Source organism: Acomys minous (genome assembly GCF_964271855.1).
Source record: "Acomys minous genome assembly, chromosome: 13".
In the NCBI taxonomy this organism is placed as follows: Eukaryota; Metazoa; Chordata; class Mammalia; order Rodentia; family Muridae; genus Acomys; species Acomys minous.
The window spans coordinates 44,788,625-44,808,362 of record NC_140495.1 but is presented as its reverse complement, the minus strand read 5'-3'; the positions used below and the strand labels follow the sequence as shown (position 1 = coordinate 44,808,362).

General features: G+C 46.5%; 1 protein-coding gene across 3 annotated transcripts; it reads left to right on the top strand.

Annotated features, from left to right (window-relative positions):
• The first annotated feature begins 3,302 nt into the window (after positions 1-3,302).
• On the top strand, positions 3,303-19,014 carry LYSMD2 (LysM domain containing 2). 3 transcript variants are annotated; one of them, XM_084754583.1, is made up of 3 exons: positions 3,303-3,454; positions 15,987-16,315; positions 18,440-19,014. In XM_084754583.1, the coding sequence occupies exons 2-3, from the start codon at positions 15,987-15,989 to the stop codon at positions 18,480-18,482; spliced, it is 372 nt and encodes a 123-aa protein (XP_084610709.1). In that variant the 5' UTR covers positions 3,303-3,454; the 3' UTR covers positions 18,483-19,014. The 3 variants fall into 3 exon arrangements, with proteins under 3 accessions (XP_084610709.1, XP_084610707.1, XP_084610708.1); XM_084754581.1 differs by lacking the exon at positions 3,303-3,454 and adding an exon at positions 3,585-4,225; XM_084754582.1 differs by lacking the exon at positions 3,303-3,454 and adding an exon at positions 4,072-4,212.
• The last annotated feature ends 724 nt before the right edge of the window (positions 19,015-19,738 follow it).

Below are 19,738 nucleotides of genomic sequence, written 5' to 3'. Positions count from 1 at the left end.
TATATATATATATATATATATATATATGTGTGTGTGTGTGTGTGTGTGTGTGTGTGTATATATATAGTATGTGTGTATGTATATAATACATGTATATGTATTATAAATGTATACACACACATATGGCTAGGTGTGTGAAATAAGTCTGAAGGTTATATACTATGTGAATCCAGCTATGTAACACATAAAATACTCCAGGGAAGGCAGTATTTTATTGGGACATGAACCTTTCAAGGTTGATAGCAGACTGAGCTTACACAACTCTTCTCAGTGAACAGGAGTAGCAGAGAGACTCCTCAGTCCAGCTCAGGAACAGGATGACCATTCAGTGAGCCCTGTGTGTGTCACGGTTGCACCATGTTGAACAAGACACAAGGGATGCCATCTGCGGACTAATCTCACTCTGAGTCAAAGCCAGTGCTGCTTTCCTTATTCCCTGAGACCTATCCTAAGATCTTCTGATCATGTTACATCTAGCCTGGTCCTCTAAACCACATATTGGGACGTTAATTGCTATTGCGTAGAATTCAGAGGCTAATTATAGAATCCCGGCATTTTTTTATGCTGTTGAGTCTTCTTCCCCAGGAACACAGTACAGCTTGTTTTGTGTGTGTCTCAATATTTCGCCACCCCATCCCCCAGTCTATATGTTGGAATCCTAACCGTCCTGGCTGAGGAAAAAAGAAGAGCCTTTTATGGGTTGTTGGATTGGAAAAGCAAACATACTTATGAAGGAGTCGATCCTTATAAAACAGACCCCAGGGTGCTCCTTGTCGCTTTCCGCCAGGCAAGAACAGAACAAGAAAGTGTGTGTGAACAAGGACACAGGCTCAGCAGACACTGGGCGTGCACTACCCTTAACATTCTCAAGTTCTGCAATTGTGAAGAACAAACTCCTCCTGTTTATAAACTACCCAGCATGCTATTTTGTCAGCGCAAATCCCAACGAACTAAAACAAACCTAACAAGAGAATTTTAAAAAAAAGTACCATTAAGCCAAATCCTTCGAAAAAGTTTTATTTTATTATTGTCTTGTTTTATTAATACAGAATCCCCTTCACTACGCACTTGATACAGATCTGGTATTTGCTTTATACACCACCCTGGCTTCGAACTTGCAGCAATGTTCTCGCTTCGGCCCTAATTGCATGGGAGTGCACTATGGCGCTCAGCCCATTGGCTCAAATCTTGATGGACTCTTGCTAGTTTTAATAGTTCTACTGTAGCTATTATTGATGTTGCTTGTAACTGTTTCAGAATTGCCTGTTGAGTAAGTCAGCTTCCAGTTACCATGACAACATATCTGAGGTAATCAACCTAAAAAGTGGGTCTGGTGGTGCACACCTGAACCCCAGCACTCAGGGAGGCAGACGCAGGTGGATCTCTGTGAGTGTGAGGCCAACCTGGTCTACAAAAGGAGTCCAAGATAGCTAAGGGTACACATAGAAATCCTGTATGAAAAAAAAAACCCAAAAAACAAAACAATATAACAACAACAAAAAGAAACCAACCCCCACCAAAAGAGTTAGTTTTAGTTTATAACTTCAGAGCTCTCTGTCTACACCCTGTTGCCTTTGTTCTTATGGCAGAACTGTAGTATGGCAGGGAGTGCACCCTAAATCAGTTCAAACCTTAGTATTTTCTATTGTACTTCAGCTCCATGTAATAATGTATATTTTTTTATTCTGTTGAATGAGGCATTGCTGTAGCTAAGGGAAAAAGGGGGGTGGGTGGGAAGGGAGAACCAGTTATGACTCCCAGGAGCAGGCATCTGGTGGAGGACACAAGGTAAACACACAAATGTTTCAAACAAAACACTGGGAGTTCAAAACTGAACAAAGTGTACACACCACCCTGGAGGTTTGGAGTGGAAACAATTAACAACTGGGCAGGCTGGGGCTGGGGACAACTTGGGGAGAATGAGAAAGAAAAAAAATCCATGGAGAATTTATCATTTGATTCTTGCATATGACATGCTTAAGAGCAGGGAAGATGCGCATCAGAAAAGGACATTAAAGGTTTAGAAATCTGGGCACAGTGGACAACCGGGCCTCTAGGCCAACATTTATTGTGCCTAAGATGACAGGATCACCGGAGCTCAGGAGCTCTAGTCCAGCTTTGGCGACATGATGAGTCCCAGGCGACAGACACAAATAAAGAGATTGGATGAAGTGAAACATGTGTGCAATCCCAGTAGTTTGGAGGCCCATGCAGGAAGGTTTTGAGTTTAAGGCCAGCCTTGAAAATATAGGGAGACCTTGTCTCAGAAAACGAAATCAAACACCAACCAACCAAACAACCAACCAAACAACCACCAACCAAACAAACAGAAAACCCCAAACCAAACCCTAAGATTCTGGGGCCACAGGTGTAGCTCATTTGGTAGAGTTTTTGCTTGGGTTCAACCCATAGCACTGCATAGACCAGTTGTGATGGTACATGCCTATAGTCCCAGCACACAGGAGACAGAGGCTGGGGAATTGACATCTAGGCCTGACTGGGCTATATGAGACCTTTTCTAAAAAAAAAAAAAAAAAAAAAAAAAAAATCAGAGCCATAGCAGATGGCTCAGCAGTTAAGAGAGAATGCTGTTCCTCTAGAAGACACGCGTTTGGTTCTCAGCAATGCCATTGGGCAGCTCACAGCCACCTGTAATCCTAGCTCTGTCGGATCTGTCAACCTTTTCTGGCCTCCACAATCACCCAAATGCTCACGGAAAACAGACACAGGTAAATAAAAACAGATCTAATAATGAACAAACAAGTGGAGAGTAGACAGGGTGTTGGGGTGGGGCGGGGCGGCTACCGTTACTGTCGGTGGGAGCGGCATATGCGAAACATGAAGGTGGATGTAAGGAAGGAGCTTAAGAGATTCGGGAGGAATTGTAGATGGGGTACACATGCTAAACGTAAAAACAGGTGACATGGGTGCCAATGTGGGTTTATACAGATTCTGTTATTCTCAGGGAGCAACTGAAGATTTGTTTTTTTTATTTTTATTTAGTTTTTCGAGATAGGGTTTCTCAGTGTAGCCTTGGCTGTCCTGGACTCACTTTGTAGACCAGGCTGGCCTCGAACTCACAGCGATCCACCTGCCTCTGCCTCCCGAGTGCTGGGATTAAAGGCGTGCACCACCATGCCCCCCGCCCGCAACTGAAGAACTGAGTGGGAGTGTGATACGGGGACCGCTGCTGCTCTTCCGTCCTCTTGCGTGACCTGCGTTGTTTATTTTGCTTCCGTCAGCATAGCAACATAACAAAACTTTGAGACAACGCTCCTTTTCTACCTGGCAGGAAGAGGGGTCTCAAAAGCCAGGGCAGATGATTCCAGTTAACTTCACTCTGCACAAGCCCAGGCCTATAACTGGCACTGGTTCGCTAAGAAGAGTGAACCTCAAACATCTGGAGGCTACTCAGTAGGCCTGAGTACCAAACAGAAAGATTTGCTATACATAGGTCAGTTTCCCTAGTATCAAGCAAGGCGTGTGTGTGTGTGTGTGTGTGTGTGTGTGTGTGTGTGTGTGTGTGTGTGTGTGTGTGTGTGTGTGTGTGTGTGTGTGTTTGTCTACTGTGGTCAGGGCAGTCTTTAGTTGGGCTCTTTCTTGTATGCACGGTTCTGGGGTCCATTTGGGTCCAAGGATGCCTCCGTTGGCCTCTCCCGGCCCACCAGCCTCGGCTCGCGCCGGCATCTGCAGGGCCTTCTGCCGCAGGACCCGCACGCGGCGGCGGGAGCTCAGCTTCCTTTTCTCCTCCTCGGAGCACAAGGACCGCTGGTGCCAGGGGCAAAAGCCGGCCTCAGAGGGCGGCGCGCGCCATGCGGGACCCGCAGCTCCCCGCCTCGGCCTCGCGCCTGCCGCCCCCGCGGCACGGCCAGCCGCAGCCCCAGTGAGGAGGAAGAGGCGGAGGAGGAGGCGCCGCCCCCTTGGCGAGCTCGGCGCCCCGGCGGCCTTGGCAGGACCCATGGCGGATCTCTCGCCTGCGCCGGCCCTGCGGGAAGGCGGCCCCCGTGCGCACCGGCCCTCGGCGCCCTCCCCTCCGCCGCGCTCTCGCACGGAGCCGGAGGAGGCCGAGCTGTCGCTGAGCCTGGCCCGCACCAAGACCCGCTCATACGGTAGCACGGCCAGCGTGCGGGCGCCGCTGGGCGCCGGCGTCATCGAGCGCCTTGTGGAGCACCGGGTCCGCGCCGGAGACACGCTGCAGGGCATCGCGCTCAAGTACGGAGTCTCGGTGAGCAGGGCGCGCCGGCCTGCGGCCCCCGGGCGGGGTTGGACATGGGAGCGGAGGGTGGGGAGCAAGCCGTGCGTCCCCGCGTCTCTGCGCCGCATCCCAGCGCGCTGCTGCAACTGCAGCGGGCGTCTAAGCTGCTGCTGCTGCTGCTCCTGCTCCTGCTGCTGCTGCTGCTGCAGAGAAGGGCTGCCGCCAGGGCTTGCCGGACCACCTAGTGCATGGCGTTCTCAGCGCCCTGCCAGTCTCAGATCGTGTCTGTCGCGCGAGAAGCGCCACGGAGGTCCGCGTTTTGGCCACTACCCACAGCCACCTTTACCCATTTTGCTACCCGGAGCTCACTATCTGTTTACTCAAAGCCATGCGAATTCTGCGCTGTGTAAACAAGCTGTGATGACTCAGGATGTACGGTTCTTACCGTGGATGGTTCTGGCTCTATTGATTCTGCTTCTTTATTTAGAAGTGAAATTACACCCCTGTGTTCACTGGCAACCCTGAACGTGACACCTGGCGCTAAACAGCAGCCAGGAGCTGTGGTCTAGGTGAGCTGGAGGGCTGTGTTTTACAAATTTATAAGGGTGTGCGTCTTGGGTATATTGCATTACACCTTGGGGAAGATCATGGAAACCCGAGGGTACAAATTGTTTCATTAAAATTACTTATAATTAACTGAGCTATGTGATGGCCTTTTTACATTGGAGCTCAGTATCCGTTTTCAGTGATCTTTCCTGAAGCTTTTTGGACAGCAGTAGGAAGAAAGATGATCTTGCTGTATCTTCAGAGTAACCTATTTTGCATATTTAACCAGGTGTTTGTTTACCAGCAAGCCCTTCTATCATTTAAGCGTTTTGAGAGCTTGATCACACCATTTTGAGATCCTTCTAGGCGGTTCTAAATGTGAACATGCACGCACAGCTGTCATCGTGTGCCCATTGGGGTCTGGTTTGGGTCACAGCCCAGGAAAAGCGGAGCTGAAATGTCAGTGTATGAGTGTTCTGCCTGCGTGTATGTATGTGCGACACCTGTGTGCCTGGTGCCTAGACAGGCCAGAAGAGGGCGTCAGATCACTTGGAAATGGAGTCACATAGGGTTGTAAGCCATCTGTGTATGCTGGGAATTGAACCCTGGTTCTCTGGAAGAGCAGTCTGCGCTCTTAACCACCGAGCCGCCTCTCCAGCCTCTTGGTTGTTTTCATGCGATCTTATTTAATTTGGCTTTCTTAAGAAGCCTAGGGGAGAGAGGTGTGATTCATCTTCTCACAGATGAGGAGACAGATAAGAGGTCAGGGTATTTCCAAGTATGGTTATCATCTACACCGGCTTGAATTAACACAGGCATAAAGCAGTTTCTTTGCTCTAGATATTACTTCTGATCTGCATTCTTAGCAAGGGCTTGCAGCATCCTGCTCACTGAAGATGGAAAGTCATGTTTTCTGGTTTCTGTGCATACCAGGCTACTATGTGTAAACTTAGGAGTCTGTGATATGCAAAGGAGTCATTTCCTATGGTCTGTCCCATGACAGTTATTCTGAGACCCATGTTCTTGAATTACTTGCATCTGCTTGGTACAGGTCTCTACTTTGTTCAAAGGCTTTCTGCGATTTGTCTAGTTAGATCCTGTTACTTTTAACCTTATTATCCTTTCCCATTAAAGTATAAATCAGACTTTCACTACTTTTATAAAGACTTATGATTTTTTTTTTTATTTTTTTTGTTTTAAAACATTTATTTTACGTGCAAGGATGTTTTGCCTGTGCGTGCGTCTGTGTACCACATGCATGCCTGGTACCTGTGGCAGTCGGAAGAGGACCTTGGATGCCCTGGGATCGGAGTCACAGCCTGTTGTGAGCTGGGTGCAGGGAATAAAGACTCAATCCAGGGTAGAGAAGCCATCGCTCTTAACTGCTGAAGTGTCTCTCCAGCCCCAACTGCTGATTCTACTGTGATAGAATCAGGTATGATGAATTAGGTGCTCCATCTCTGGTCACAAGTAATCTATAATGTGATTTCTCAACCTTAGTGCTATTGTTCATACATTTTCTATTTTTTTTTATTTTTATTTTTTTCAAGACAGGGTCTCATGTGGCCCAGGGTGGCCTCAAACTCCCTGTGTAGATGAGGATGCCCTTGAACTCCTGATCCACCTGCACAGGTACAGGTGTGCTAAACTCTGTTGATATAGATGGGACGATTCCATATTGTAGGAGCCAGGGCTGCATAATTAGACGATACAAGTAAATGAAAACATCAACCAACCAACCAACCAACCAACCAACCAACTAACCAAACCCTTCCCATGATGGCCAAGTGGTATTCTTCATTATTTTTGGTTTTGTGAGACAAGGTTTCTCTATATAGCCCTGGCTAGCCTAGAACTTACTCAGTAGACCAGACTGTCCGTGAACTCAGAGATCTGCTTGCCTCTGTCTCCCAAGTGCTGGGATTCAAGGCATGTGCCACTGCTGCTCGGTTCCTGTGGGTCCCTCTTCGAAATGACTGTAGCTTGTGTCAAGCTGACATAAAACTACCCAACCCAGGTAGGTTTTGTTTTGTTTTGAGACAAGGTCCTAGTCTGACCTTGGATTTGTAATCCTGCCTCAGCTTCTGAGGTGCTGGTATACGCCACCAAACCTGACTGTAAAGGATTAATCTGGCTGCTGTTTTAGTGATAGACCGTATGGACCAGGACCAAGGAGAGACCAGATAGGATGGAGACATTTGTAGTGATGCAGATGAACTGGGCAGTCACTTGGATGAAGGCAGTGAGGAAAGGGAGGATGTGGCGGAAGTGGCTGGGTTCTGGATAAGCTGTTGATAGGCTGTCAGGTGTGTCTAGACTGTAGCCCAAGGGCCACATACAAGCCAGCTATGAATGTGGCTTAATGCAAAATTACACATTGACTTAAAACATTATGAACTTGTTTTTCAGCAACCTGACTGTGTGGTTCTCCACTACAAGTGTTACTGACATAGCATCAGTCACAGTGTCAAAAAGATGGACATGTCTGCATGTTCTGCTTGTTTGTTTGCTGTTTCTATTGAGTGTATCTGACCTAGACAACTGCCTGGAGACCCAGGGGGCCTCTCTGTAAGAAAGAAGAATTGAGCCAGGTCAATGGGCCCCAGTTCTTCCTCCAGTGAGTTAGAAAATATGACGTTTTCACAGCGTCCTTCCTTCAATGAGTCAGTAATAACTCACACTTGTTATTTCTTCCTCTCCTTGTATTGAACTTGGGTTGTCTGAGGCCTGTAGTAGACACCAAGGCTACACGATAAAATAGTCTCTCCTTCCAACACCCGATGGGTCCTCCTCATGGGTGTGGACCCAATTTACAAAAAAGTCTGACTGTCTGAGACTGTAGCCCGTGTAGCTAAGCAGGCTCTGGAAAGGAAGACCCTGGATTGGGACTAAGTGGGATGCCCAGCCTCCTGAAGATGTGTACTCTAAGAATTGACTTGAAGCCTATTTCTTTTCTTTAAAAAAAAAAAAAAATTAAAGTGAGGCTGGAGAGATGGTCCAGTGGTCAAGAACATGTGTTGCTCTTTCAGATGACCTGGGTTTGGTTCTTAGCACGCACGTGATGACTCCATGACACTATCAAGTATCCAGTACAAGTGAGTCTGACACCTTCTTTTGACCTCCTTGGATCCAGGCATGTAGATGGTGTGCAGGCAGTGTCCGTGTGGTCCTTTGGCTTTTCCAAATAAAATATTCTAAGTGGTAACTTAGGGCTTTTCCAAGGGTTCCAAATAAAATATTCTAAGTGGTAACTTAGAGCTCTGACTAATTTCCCCCAGAGGCTTGGAAAAAAAAAACAGGGAGGGGTCAGGATGCTGGAATTAAACAATAGTTAAATCTAGCTCCAGAGCTCAGGGGCCTGATATGCACACAACACACGTGAAGTGAACGTTTAAAAAAATCTGACGTTTATTCCTTTGGGTTGGGGGATGGGTAGGACATCCACCTCAGGGTAAGTGGAAGTCAGAGTTCACCTTACAGGAGTCAGTTCTCTCTTTTCCACCCTGTGGGTCCCAGAGGTCTACTTCAGGTTGTCATCCTTGGTGACAAGTGCCTTTAACTAACTGAGCCATCTCATAGGCCCGCCTTTTCTGTTTCTTTTGAGACAAGGTTTCGTGTAGCCCAAGCCACCCTTGAAGTCACTATAGAGCTCACACTGGTCTTGAACTCCTGATCCTCCAGCCTCTATTTCAGTGCTTGGGGTTCTAGGCAAGACCAGTTAGTTCCATGCACGCACCAGCTGCAGTTGCTGCTGAGTGCTGTTGATGTCTCCCCCTCCTCCTCCAGCTGTGAGTCTAAAAACTCAGTTACACACAGGCTTAGGTCTGGGCATCTCTACTAGAGTTTGAGGAAGTGGTTCTGGGAAACTGAAACTATTTGGGTCTGGTTGAGAAAAACCATTAACTGCAGTTCAAACCTCAGACTTACTTGCTCGGGCTGGAATGTCCCTGCCTGTGTTTATCTCTTTGGAGACATAAAGAGCTTTAGCTCTGGAGCTAGATTTAGCTGTTGTTTAATTCCAGCATCCTGACCCCTCCCTGTGTGTCTAAAGTCTCTGGAAGAAATCAGTCAGAGTTCTAAGTTACCGTCTATAATATTTGATTTGGAAACCTTAGAAAAACCAAAGGGCAGTACAGACACTGCAAATAGGAAGGGGGCAGCAAGGGAGACCTATTTGCATAAACTCATTCTCGCCCTATCTCTTGCTTTGAAACAGTCTCTGTATCAGAGAAACGCTTAGACTGAGCTTCCTGCCTCTACTGTCTGAGTGCTGGGATAATAGGCCGCCATGCCTGGCATCAGAATTCAGATTTAGTCCTAGGTTGTAGGTGCTAGTTTTTAACTCTACTTTATTTGGGCTTCCTTAAGCCTCTACTTAAACCTCCCCCAAACCTAGGTAGAAGAGAAAGGTCAGAGGGGAAAGGAGTCCTAGATGCCTTTTAGACTTAGTTCTGGTTGGTTAGGGTTGTTGGGTTCTTTGGGAAAATACCAATCTCAGACGTCAGAGTATCAGCAGTCCCGCAACGGCAAACAGCAATCGCAGCAGGGTGAACAACCAGCCTTCTTCCTCCTCCGTCTGTCTCCTTGAAGCCCCTTTCTCTCTCTGGGCTTTAGTATTGATTACATTCTCCCAAAGTCCTCAGGCTTAGCTGTGGACTTCTGGGCTTTTTTAGGGGTAGCTACTGTGGTACTGGTGGAAGTTGTTGACTGTCATAGTGCCACCTAGAGTGAAAGTTATGGCAAGGTAACCTATAATTTGTGGTTTTAATAGTTTTTCTTGTATCTCTCTCCCACACCTGTTGCTGAAGTATAATTACAGAGCACAGGATTTACCCTGCTGAAGTGTACAATTCAGTGATGTTTAATACATTTACAATTATCACAGTTCTTTACTCTGAAGATATCTGCAGACCCATTTCACTCAGCATTCTCCAGTTCCAGGAGACAGAGAATGTGCCTTCTGAATATATGCACATACATACACACACACACACATACATACATATGTGTGTATATATATGTATATACATACATATACACACACACACACACACATTTCTTATAGTGGATTTCATATACTCTTTTAAGATTGTGGAAGGAGCCGGGCAGTGATGGTGCACACCTTTAATCCCAGCACTCAGGAATCAGAGGCAGGTGGATCTCTGTGAGTTCAAGGCCAGCCTGGTCTACAAGGAGAGTCCAGGGCGGTCAAGGTTACATAGAGAAACCCTGTCTCAAAAAAAACCAAACCAAACCAAAACAAACTAAAAAAAAAGATTGTGGAAGGAAAAAGAAGCTACCTCTAAAATTTTTTTTATTTAAATGATTTATTCAGATTACATCTCAATTGTTATCCCTTCACTTGTATCTTCCCGCTCCCCCCTCCCTTCCTCTTCCACCATATTCCAAGAAGCTACCTTGAGCACATGGTGATGGGAAAGGTCTGATTACCACTAACGCCCAGACCGGAACAGTTCACAGATACAGGGTGCATCAGAGAGAATCATTTGTTATTTCCATCTGCTTTCTGCAAAAATAATGATAAAATGATAGTTGTGTATGTATGTGTGGCAGGGGAGTCTTGTGGCCAGGGGAGCCGGCTTGCAGCAAGAGTGAGGTCAAAGCGCATCCAAACCCCCAAAATCTTGTCTAGAGACCTGGCAGGACCATTTCCTCCCTGCCCTGAGTTTGCATGTCCTGGTACAGGAAGCCTTACAGCACCCACCTCTGCCACCCCTGAGGTGGGCACATAGCCTGGCAGCCAGGTTACAAGTTTACTTTTTCCCTTATAAGGTCATGTCCAGCAAGCACCTGGAATTCCTGTTCATGCAAATAAGGCATTCTCAGCACTTTGGCCCCCCACCCTAGCCAGTGATGTACACTCACCCTGAAAAGCCTCTACCCACTCCCCAAAGGTTTAAATAGCCGTTGTTCCCCCCCCCCCCCAATTAAACAAGCTGTCGTCTCACTGAGGCTGTCTACTGAGACGTTTGTTTTCTTGAGCATTCGCCATCCTCCACGATCCTGCATTGCGCCCACCCGCCCTGCTCGGCTTCACTTCCTCCAGCTCCGTGCACAACGGGCCTGGGTCCCCAACGGGGAAGCAGAAACAGGGGCGGCTAATTTATACGAGATTATTCTGCAAGCCAAGCCCAGCAGCCAGTGTGAAGATAACTCGGGGTTACGTCTCTCTCATGAGTTCCCTCCGGTGTAAATTCCCCTTTCTTAGAGATGAGTGGGCAGGCGGGTTTCGCTGGGTCATCCTTCACCCGTGGCTAGGAGAGGATGAAAGTGTTCGATTGCAGCACCTCTCTTTCCCGAGAAACGAAAGTCATTCTGTGTCGCTTTGAAGGGCCGCTCTCTCTGTTCTCCGGGCTGCATGGCTGTCGGGGAGAACGGAAGGCCTGTGGAAATGAGTTTTCCAGCTCTTCCTTGCATGCGTCGTGAGCTGCCTCACTTCCTTGTGAGGTGAAATTTCCAGACCTGTACTCAGATGGAAACAGACAGTGTCCCTTGCAGGATAAAATGTCCCCTGTCCTGGGTTGCCCGGTCATGCGTCTGCTGTCTCTGCTTCCACTGTAGCTGTGCTTCTGTCACCCCCAGGGTCCCCCAAAGCTGCTGAGCAGTTGATTCTTTTGTTCTCTGTTTGTAACGCAGTGACCTTTAACTATAAGTAGATCATGTCTCTCCCTTTCTTCACACGAATAATTTTAAAAATTAAAGAAAGATTTATTTTTAAGCAATTAACGAATAAAAACTAACAAAACAAAACTTCAAGCCAAATAAAAAGTGGAGTTTACTTTCACGCATGGAAAAGAAAGGTCTGAGCTACCCTGTCTTCAGCCTGTGATCCACGCGCCGTCCTCCAGGTGGCCTCAGTGTCAGGTTCCACCTGGTGACAACTGGCAGTGGCTCCTGACAGAGTCAGCAAATGCCGTCGTCCTTCTAGGATGGAAGTGGTGTGTCACAAAGCTGGGGCACCGTGGCACTGCAGGGGTGGGAGTGAGTCGTGTGCCCCATGCAGTTCAGAAGGGGTGGCCTTTGGAGGCTTGTCCCCTCGGGGGATGGGAGGATCTGCACCTTAGGGACCCAAGAGCGGGCAGATTGGAACACACCTCAATCTACATGGGCAAGATTTTCAAGTTCTTAGTTCTCTCAAATCTGAAAATCTGACCCTGCTAACTAGGGTACTTGGGGCATTTAGATTTTTAATTTTGTCTCTAAAACGACGCTACCCGTCATGGTCTCTCTTTTCTTACCTCTCCCATCTCCCCAGAAACCGGAACACCAGTTCTCTTCCTTTTTGCAAGTTTTTTTTTTTAATTATTAAAGGAAAGAGAATAAAGGGTATGATGGTATACACTTTTAAAGTTAAGGGGGACCTCTCTGACGTCAGCACCAGCCTAATCTACATAATGAGTTCTGGGCCAATAATTTCCAAGGTTATAGAATAAGGCCCAATCATACCTCTGGTCTCACACGTATAAATGATTGTGGGCTCTGTTTTTTTTTTTTAAACAATTAAACTTTATTATACATCCCAACCAGCTTACACAAGAGGGATAAAAGGTTAAAGGGAAAAAAGAGTGAACCTTCCGGTATCCGTTCCACGGGACGGGTCCCTAGGTGTCTCTGGCCTGTGTGCTGGTTTGGCCTGTTCGCTGATCCACGTGCGCTCAAGCCGGGTCTGCACCTGCTGCTGCTCTCTCCTCTCTGCCTGTCTGTGTCACGTGTGAAGGGCGGTCTCCTTCTGCCATTGAGGGTCGATTAGAAAAACAAGAGTCCAGGTGGAGTCCCCAGGTCTGCTTCCTGAATTCCAGGCCCAGGTTGGCTCCACTCAGTCTATCTCAGGGTATCCATGGTGTGTCCAAGGGTAAAGCCCGCCAAGATTGCTTTCACCTGTGACAAAGCTTACAGTCCTTTCCACAAATGATGATTTTTTTTTTTAAACAAGAGAACGCTTTCTTTAGTGATACTATTTCATGGCTTCTCTTTATTACAAGGAAGCAGGAAGATCTGTTGCATTGGCACATACTTACACTTAGCACACAGGAGACCGAGGCAGGAGGATTGCAGTCAGTTCCACGAGAGCTAGGGCTATACAGCAACTGCCCCCCCCCCCCTTTACAAAACAAAACAAGGCAGGAGAAATGGGGCCCCTTTATTTGACTGTTGTTTCTTTAGACTCTTTGGAGTAGAAATGCATTTTCCCTACTCAGAATGAGTTTAAAGGCTTCCAAAATTTGGTTCCGTTAATCATGCACCTTAACCAGACGTTGTGGATTTCAGAGCCAGGTCAGACATTTACAGAGCTGTATGTGCTTGTTGAACCAAGTGCCTTTTTGTGCCTGGGTTTCTTCATTTTGGATGCATGGTTTGGAAAGAGGTGGATAGACAGATGGATAGGCACATATACATATGTACATACCTTAGTATATACATGCATAGAGGTCAGCAAAGTACCTAGAAATGGGTGACAGGATTTCCCATTTATCTCTGTCTATACCTGTGCGTGTTGGTGCTCTCTCTCTCTCATATATATATATATATGTATATTACATATATATATGTAAATATATATATACATACACACACATACACAAACACACACACACACACACACACACATATATTAAAGTAAATGCATGTAGTCTTTGCAGTCCCCTTGTGGTAGATGATGCCTTGTTTTACAACTGTATGAGATAAGTCACACATGCATATATATTCATGTTCAAGTTAGTGGAGACGGATTTGAACCAAGGCAGTCAGGCTGTTTCACAGTCTCACTAAACTTTTTATCTTTACCTCACCGGAAAGGTTTTGTGTAAGCAAACCTCTACGGTGCCTGTGGGGTGCCTGTCCTGGAGCAGGCTCACAGGCCGGCTTGGGGAAGTCCAGAGACAGTGCAACGGAGGAAAGAGTGGCCAGCGATGCACTAAGCTTGCTGTGAGCCCCCTCCGTGCTCGCTCACCAGTGTCGTGGGCTTAGGCCACTAACTTCCTCCCATTTCCTCATCTGGGACGAGTTCTAGATTGCAGCGCGGTTGTGAGGGGGATGGGAGGTTTGTGTGTCTTAGTCTCTGTTTCGCCCTTTGCCGTCTCTGTGGGTGGGCAAGGCCTCCGCCTGCATCCTGTTCTCCATCTGCCGCTCACATGTGCGCAGTCCCTGTGAATCCCCCTTCTTTTGTTTGCAAAGTGAATATTCACACTCTGTAGGGGGGAAAAAGACACGATCTGTACAATTTCTCCTATCTCCTTTTTTTTTTTTTTTAATGTTTTTTTCATTTATTATGTATACAATGTTCTGCCTGCATGTATGCCTGCAAGCCAGAAGAGGGCACCAGATCTCACCATAGATGGTTATGAGCCACTCTGTGGTTGCTGGGAATTGAACTCAGGACCTCTGTATGAGTAGTCAGTGCTCTTAACCTCTGAGCTATCTCTCCAGCGCCCCCCCCCCCCATCTCCTTTTCTTGCCTGGCCCTCAGCTACTGATTCTTTAAGGCCCATCTGAAGTCAAAAGCACCAGAGCCAGAAGCCACCTTCTCTGTGAGGCCTCTCTCAATGGCTGCAACATCCTGCTCATGCACATGCCTCTACCGCCTCCAGGGTCTGTTAATTCACCAAGCAGAATTCCAGAGACAGAGTGAACCCTCTACAAGTAAAGCTGTATCAGTAGAAAAACTTTTAAAAAGCCAACAGCATAAGTAAGAATTAAGTACTACAGGGGCTGGAGAGTGGCTCAGCAGTGTTTGGTAAAGCACTGGCTGCTCCCTAGAGGACCTGGGTTTGATTCCCAGGGCCCACATGGTGGCTCATGACCTCTGTAAAGGTAGTTGCCCAGTATCTGATGCCCTCTTCTGGCCTCCATGGGAACTGCATACATGCAGTACACAGACATGCACACAGGCCAAAAAAAAAAAAAACAAAACAAAAAACAAAAAACAAAAAACCCAAACAAAAAAAACCACACACACACACACACACACACACAAGCCAACAAAAAACAACAACAAAAAAACCACACACACAAAAACCAAAAAACAAAACAAAACAAAAAAACACAAACTAAAACAAAACAAAGAAACAAAACCCAAAGATAGACAAACAAACAAAAACCACACATACACACAGTTGGTAGAGTGCTTGCCTAGCATTCATGAAGCTCCAGATTTGATCTCCAGAAACATATAAACCAGGTATCACTAGGTATCCCATAATGTCAGCACTAGGGAGGTGGAGACAAGAGTCAGAAGTTCAGAGCCATCCTCAGCTCCGTAGTGAGTTCAAGGCCAACCTGGGCCATGTGAGACCCTGGCACAAACAAACAAAAACCCAAGCAAAACCAAACAAACAGCCAAAAGCCGCCACACTTCTTCTGCAGTGGTACTGATGACTGCAGACCCCTAACTGAGAATGAGAGACATTGAAGGCCTCTGTGACAACCTCTCCCAACCCCGGAAAAAAGGAACAGTCCAGAAAGGAAGCTTTTGAATAGAGTCCTTCAAAATTGTGATGAAGATGCTGAAGTGTAGCTCGTCACAGCTGACGGCTTCTGGTGGGGGTGGGGGAGTGGAGGTCGGGTAACGAGGGGCAGGGGACAGGACATGACATCACACTAGGATGGATGGACTCAGTTTACTTAAAGGGGCTGGCCACGGGGAGTTTGACTGTGCTCCAGTGAGTCTATGGACAACACAAATTGAACTTGGTGTTTTTTGTTTTGTTTTGGAGGGAATAAGGGCGAGAGGGTGGACCAGCAAAGAATGGAAAGAGAGGGTACATTGTATGAAATTCCCAAATAATTAACAAAAATACTATGTTGAGGGAGGGAAAGGAACTTGGGGAGGAAAGGGTTTATTTCAGTTTATTGTCCATCATCAAAAGGATTCAGGCCAGGAACTGATGCAGAGGCCGTGAAGGAATGCTGCTTCCTGCGCTGTTCCTCGCAGCTTCCTTAGCTTGCTTTATCCTATCATCCAGGGCCACCTGCCCGGGGGTGGCACTACCCTGGAGGGATGGGCCCACCTACATCAATCATTAATATGGAAAATGCACTGCTGACTGGTCCATGGGCAAATCCCTCTTCCCAAATGACTCGGCTTTGTGTCAAGTTGCTGTAACATAGGCTAGCGCAGCATTGCACACAATTGTTCAGGAGTATGTACAGTTCCATGTTTATGGTTGTTTCAACTCTGGAATTTGGTTGTATATAACTCTGTCTCTCTTTTTTTTGTGTGTTTTAGATGGAACAGATTAAAAGGGCCAATAAGCTGTTTACCAATGACTGTATATTTCTGAAGAAGACTTTGAGCATCCCAATTCTATCAGAGAAGCCGCTGGTGTTTAATGGACTTAACTCCATTGATTCTCCAGAAAAGGAAACTGTTGACAGCAGTTTTTGTCATGAAGAGCCTGTGGTGGCTGAGGAAGAAATGCCCCCTTCCAGTCCTCAGGACCCAGACCCTCAGCCTGCACAGCCTGAGGAAGTATCTGCTAGGGACTTCCTGCAGAGACTTGACTTACAGATTAAGCTCTCAACACAGGCAGCCAGGAAACTCAAAGAAGAGAACAGGTAAAGATTCCTGGTATAGGTGTCAGCGTCTTAAGATGCTCTTGTTTGAAAACCTATCTTAGTTGTAGAAAGTGTGTGTACATGTGTGTGCAGAAGCATGTGTGTGCAGGTATGTGTGTGCAGGATTGTGTGTGCAGGAGCATGTGTGTGCAGGTACATGTGTGTGCAGGTACATGTTTGTGCAGGAGCATGTGTGTGCAGGTATGTGTTTGCAGGTGTGTGTGTGCAGGTATTGTGTGCAGGTGCATGTGTGTGCAGGTGCATGTGTGTGCAGGTGCATGTGTGCAGGTATGTGTGCAAGAGCATGTATGTGCAGGTACATGTGTGTGCAGGTACATGTGTGTGCAGGTACATGTGTGTGCAGGAGCATGTGTGTGCAGGTACATGTGTGTGCAGGTACATGTGTGTGCAGGTACATGTGTGTGTAGGAGCATGTGTGTGCAGGTACATGTGTGTGCAGGTATTGTGTGCAGGTGCATGTGTGTGCAGGTATGTATGTGCAGGTACATGTGTGTGCAGGAGCATGTGTGTGCAGGTATGTGTTTGTAAGTGTGTGTGTGCAGGTGCATGTGTGTGCAGGTATTGTGTGCAGGTGCATGTGTGTGCAGGTATGTGTGTGCAGGAGCATGTGTGTGCAGGTATGTGTTTGCAGGTGTGTGTGTGCAGGTGCATGTGTGTGCAGGTGCATGTGTGTGCAGGTATTGTGTGCAGGTGCATATGTGTGCAGGAGCATGTGTGTGTGGGTATGTGTGTGCAGGTACATGTGTGTGCATTAGCATGTGTGTGCAGGTATTTGTTTGCAGGTATGTGTGTGCAGGTATTGTGTGCAGGTGCATGTGTGTACAGGAACATGTGTATGCAGGTATGTGTTTGCAGGTATATATGTGCAGGTGCATGTGTGTGCACAGGAGTGTGGTGGCCAGAGGGCAGCCATGGATGCCATTCTTCAGGATCTAGCCTGTCTTGTTTTCTGGAGTCTTTTGGTACTGACTAAGCAGGCTAGGTTCTATGTCTAGGGATCCCCCCAGGCCCAGCCTTGCTAGCACTAGGATTACTGTGATTTTTCTCCGATGCCTGGCTTTTATGTAGGTTCTGGTATTGAACTCAGGTCCTTGGGCGTGTGCAGTAAGCGCTTATGGACAGCCATCTCCTCGGCCTTGGAAAGGCATCTTTGTTATACGTGAAATCTAAGCAGAGTTGCTACCTATGACACAAGGCTTTGTTGCCTTGCGTGTCTCTGTTAGCAAAAACAGTTTGCTTCTTCGTCTAGTGTTGCTGTCCAGCGGCTGGTGTGCGGTAGCCGCTGAAGTAGAACATCTCAAGACTCCTTCAAGGGAGGCAGTGCCCTGGAGAAGACACAAACACTGATTCTTGCAACACCTGTCAAGACTGCTGCTGGTTGTTACCCAGGGTTCCCCTGTGTTAGGGTTCTTTGCAAGCGCTTAAAACTTGACACTAGGGCAAACCTTTCTCTCTATGTATAATTGGTGTCCTTCTTCCTATATGATTTCACAAAGGGACACAAACTACCATTTCGTTTTTACCTTGTTTGCTTATTTTTTTGTAAATAAAATTGATGCCAAGGTTCAATCACTTATGCCCTTTTTTTTATGGTTAGTATATTGATATTGATCTCTTAATCTTCATCTTAAAATTTCTGTTTCATATTATATGCCCTTTGTTGAATGGATTTCAAATCCTTTCTGTTTTTATTTGTTCATTTATTTTTGAGTCAGGGTCTCAGGGAGGTTCAGCCACCCTCAAAGTCTTGCCACTTCTCTCCCTCAGCCTCCCATCTGGCACGAGCTGGGAGTGTAGACAACAAAACAAGCATAATTTAATATATCTTTGATATATCTAAACATCATATAAGCAAATGCTACTCTTTATCTAATAGCTGAGAGTCCCATAGCAAGAGGAAGGAAGCCACCCCTGAACAATTATGACCAATCACTTGCCATCCAAGGCGTACACAGTGCTCTGTTGCTCTGTTTCTACTCTTAGCTGGCAAGTGGATCATCAGTGATGTTTGTGTGTGTGTGTGTGTGTGTGTGTGTGTGTGTGTGTGTGTTCTGAATACAGTTAGTTGTAAACACTGATTTCTGCTTCATTTCTTTTACTCAGGGATGAAGAGAGCCCCTATGCGACTTCCCTTTATCATAGTTAATGACTGGCCGACGGGGTCATCACTCTAACCCAGGTCACAAGATGGTTGGACCCTAGAGGACCTACCAGCTCAGGGTCCAGAAGCAATGCTGACTTCTGGACTCCCATAGCGCGCATCTCCGAGGCACAGTTATGTAGACCAAATGCAGCTGCACTGAAGTGACCAGTTCCTCTGGCTTCCTGTAGTTAAGTTTTATTATGGCATGGTAGCAAAACTGTATTTATTCTAAAGCCTATCATTTTTTGTAGATGGTGGTAGTTTTAGACCGGCTTTTGTAGCTACAAAAAGCATTAAAGACTATTTCTATATTTAAGCCAAAAAGCAATGTCTATTTCCTGATGAGATCTTAAATGTATGAAAAAGATGATGGCCGTAAAGTGATTATGCGTTTGCTGTGTGTTTATATCTCAAGTGCTATAGTATATATATTTCAATATCACATATTCTGTACTAAAGAAACAAATTTTGTCTGCTATTTTGTAAAAGTAAACTACAAGCGTCTGAATGAGAAAATAAACTATGTTTTCACATAGGAGCCTTCATTTCTTTTTTTCAAAAGGGGGAAATAAAATTGACTTTGGTTTTTTTTTTTTTTTTTTTTGTTTAAAAGAGGGATTCGGGTAATCCTGGTTGACCATTGAGTATCTCTGCGAATGACCCTGAACTTATCTATTTGTCTCTATCTTTCAGGTGCTGGGATCACAGAAGAACAAATAAAACCACATCGGCACCAGACACACTACATCGTAGAGCTTGTATCTCTGGGTCCCGTCACTTCGGCCACTTCATAGTGCATTGTTGCTGTGTTCGTTGATTTCGCCTTGCCTTTTATTATGTCTCTAGGCAGCGACAGCAGCAAACCTTAAGCACTATACCGTGGACAGTTGACGTATTTTTAGTCTTGACAGCTACTCACTTACTAGGTTCAGTAGGTTTAACAAGGCTACACAAGTCTGTCGGTGTCCACAGAAGCTTCCCAATAGTTACCTCTTCCCAGCTTCTCCCACAGAGGCTGATGTCTATGGAGCAAAGTGGAGTTTGGTTTCCTGCTTTTCTTCTACTTTGCCCCCCTCTGTTATTTTCTTTCCTCCTGTTTTGCCCCGTTGTCTTACACTGACCAGGAGCAGAAGCCTCGGGCGCTAGTGCCGCACGGCCTGCAGTGCCAGAAGATCATTGTCTTTGTTACTGCTCGGTTGCCGGGCGGAGGCACCATGGCCAAGACAACTTAAGAAGAAAGAGCTGATTTGGGGCTTACA

What these genes read in the sequence shown, in the direction of transcription:
- LYSMD2 (XM_084754581.1), top strand. Translation starts at nt 3,605, where the DNA reads ATGCACGGTTCTGGGGTCCATTTGGGTCCAAGGATGCCTCCGTTGGCC. An exon ending in CGCTCAAGTACGGAGTCTCG is followed by an intron (nt 4,226 to 15,986) that starts GTGAGCAGGGCG and finishes TGTGTGTTTTAG; the next exon opens with ATGGAACAGATTAAAAGGGC. An exon ending in AAACTCAAAGAAGAGAACAG is followed by an intron (nt 16,316 to 18,439) that starts GTAAAGATTCCT and finishes TCTTTTACTCAG; the next exon opens with GGATGAAGAGAGCCCCTATG.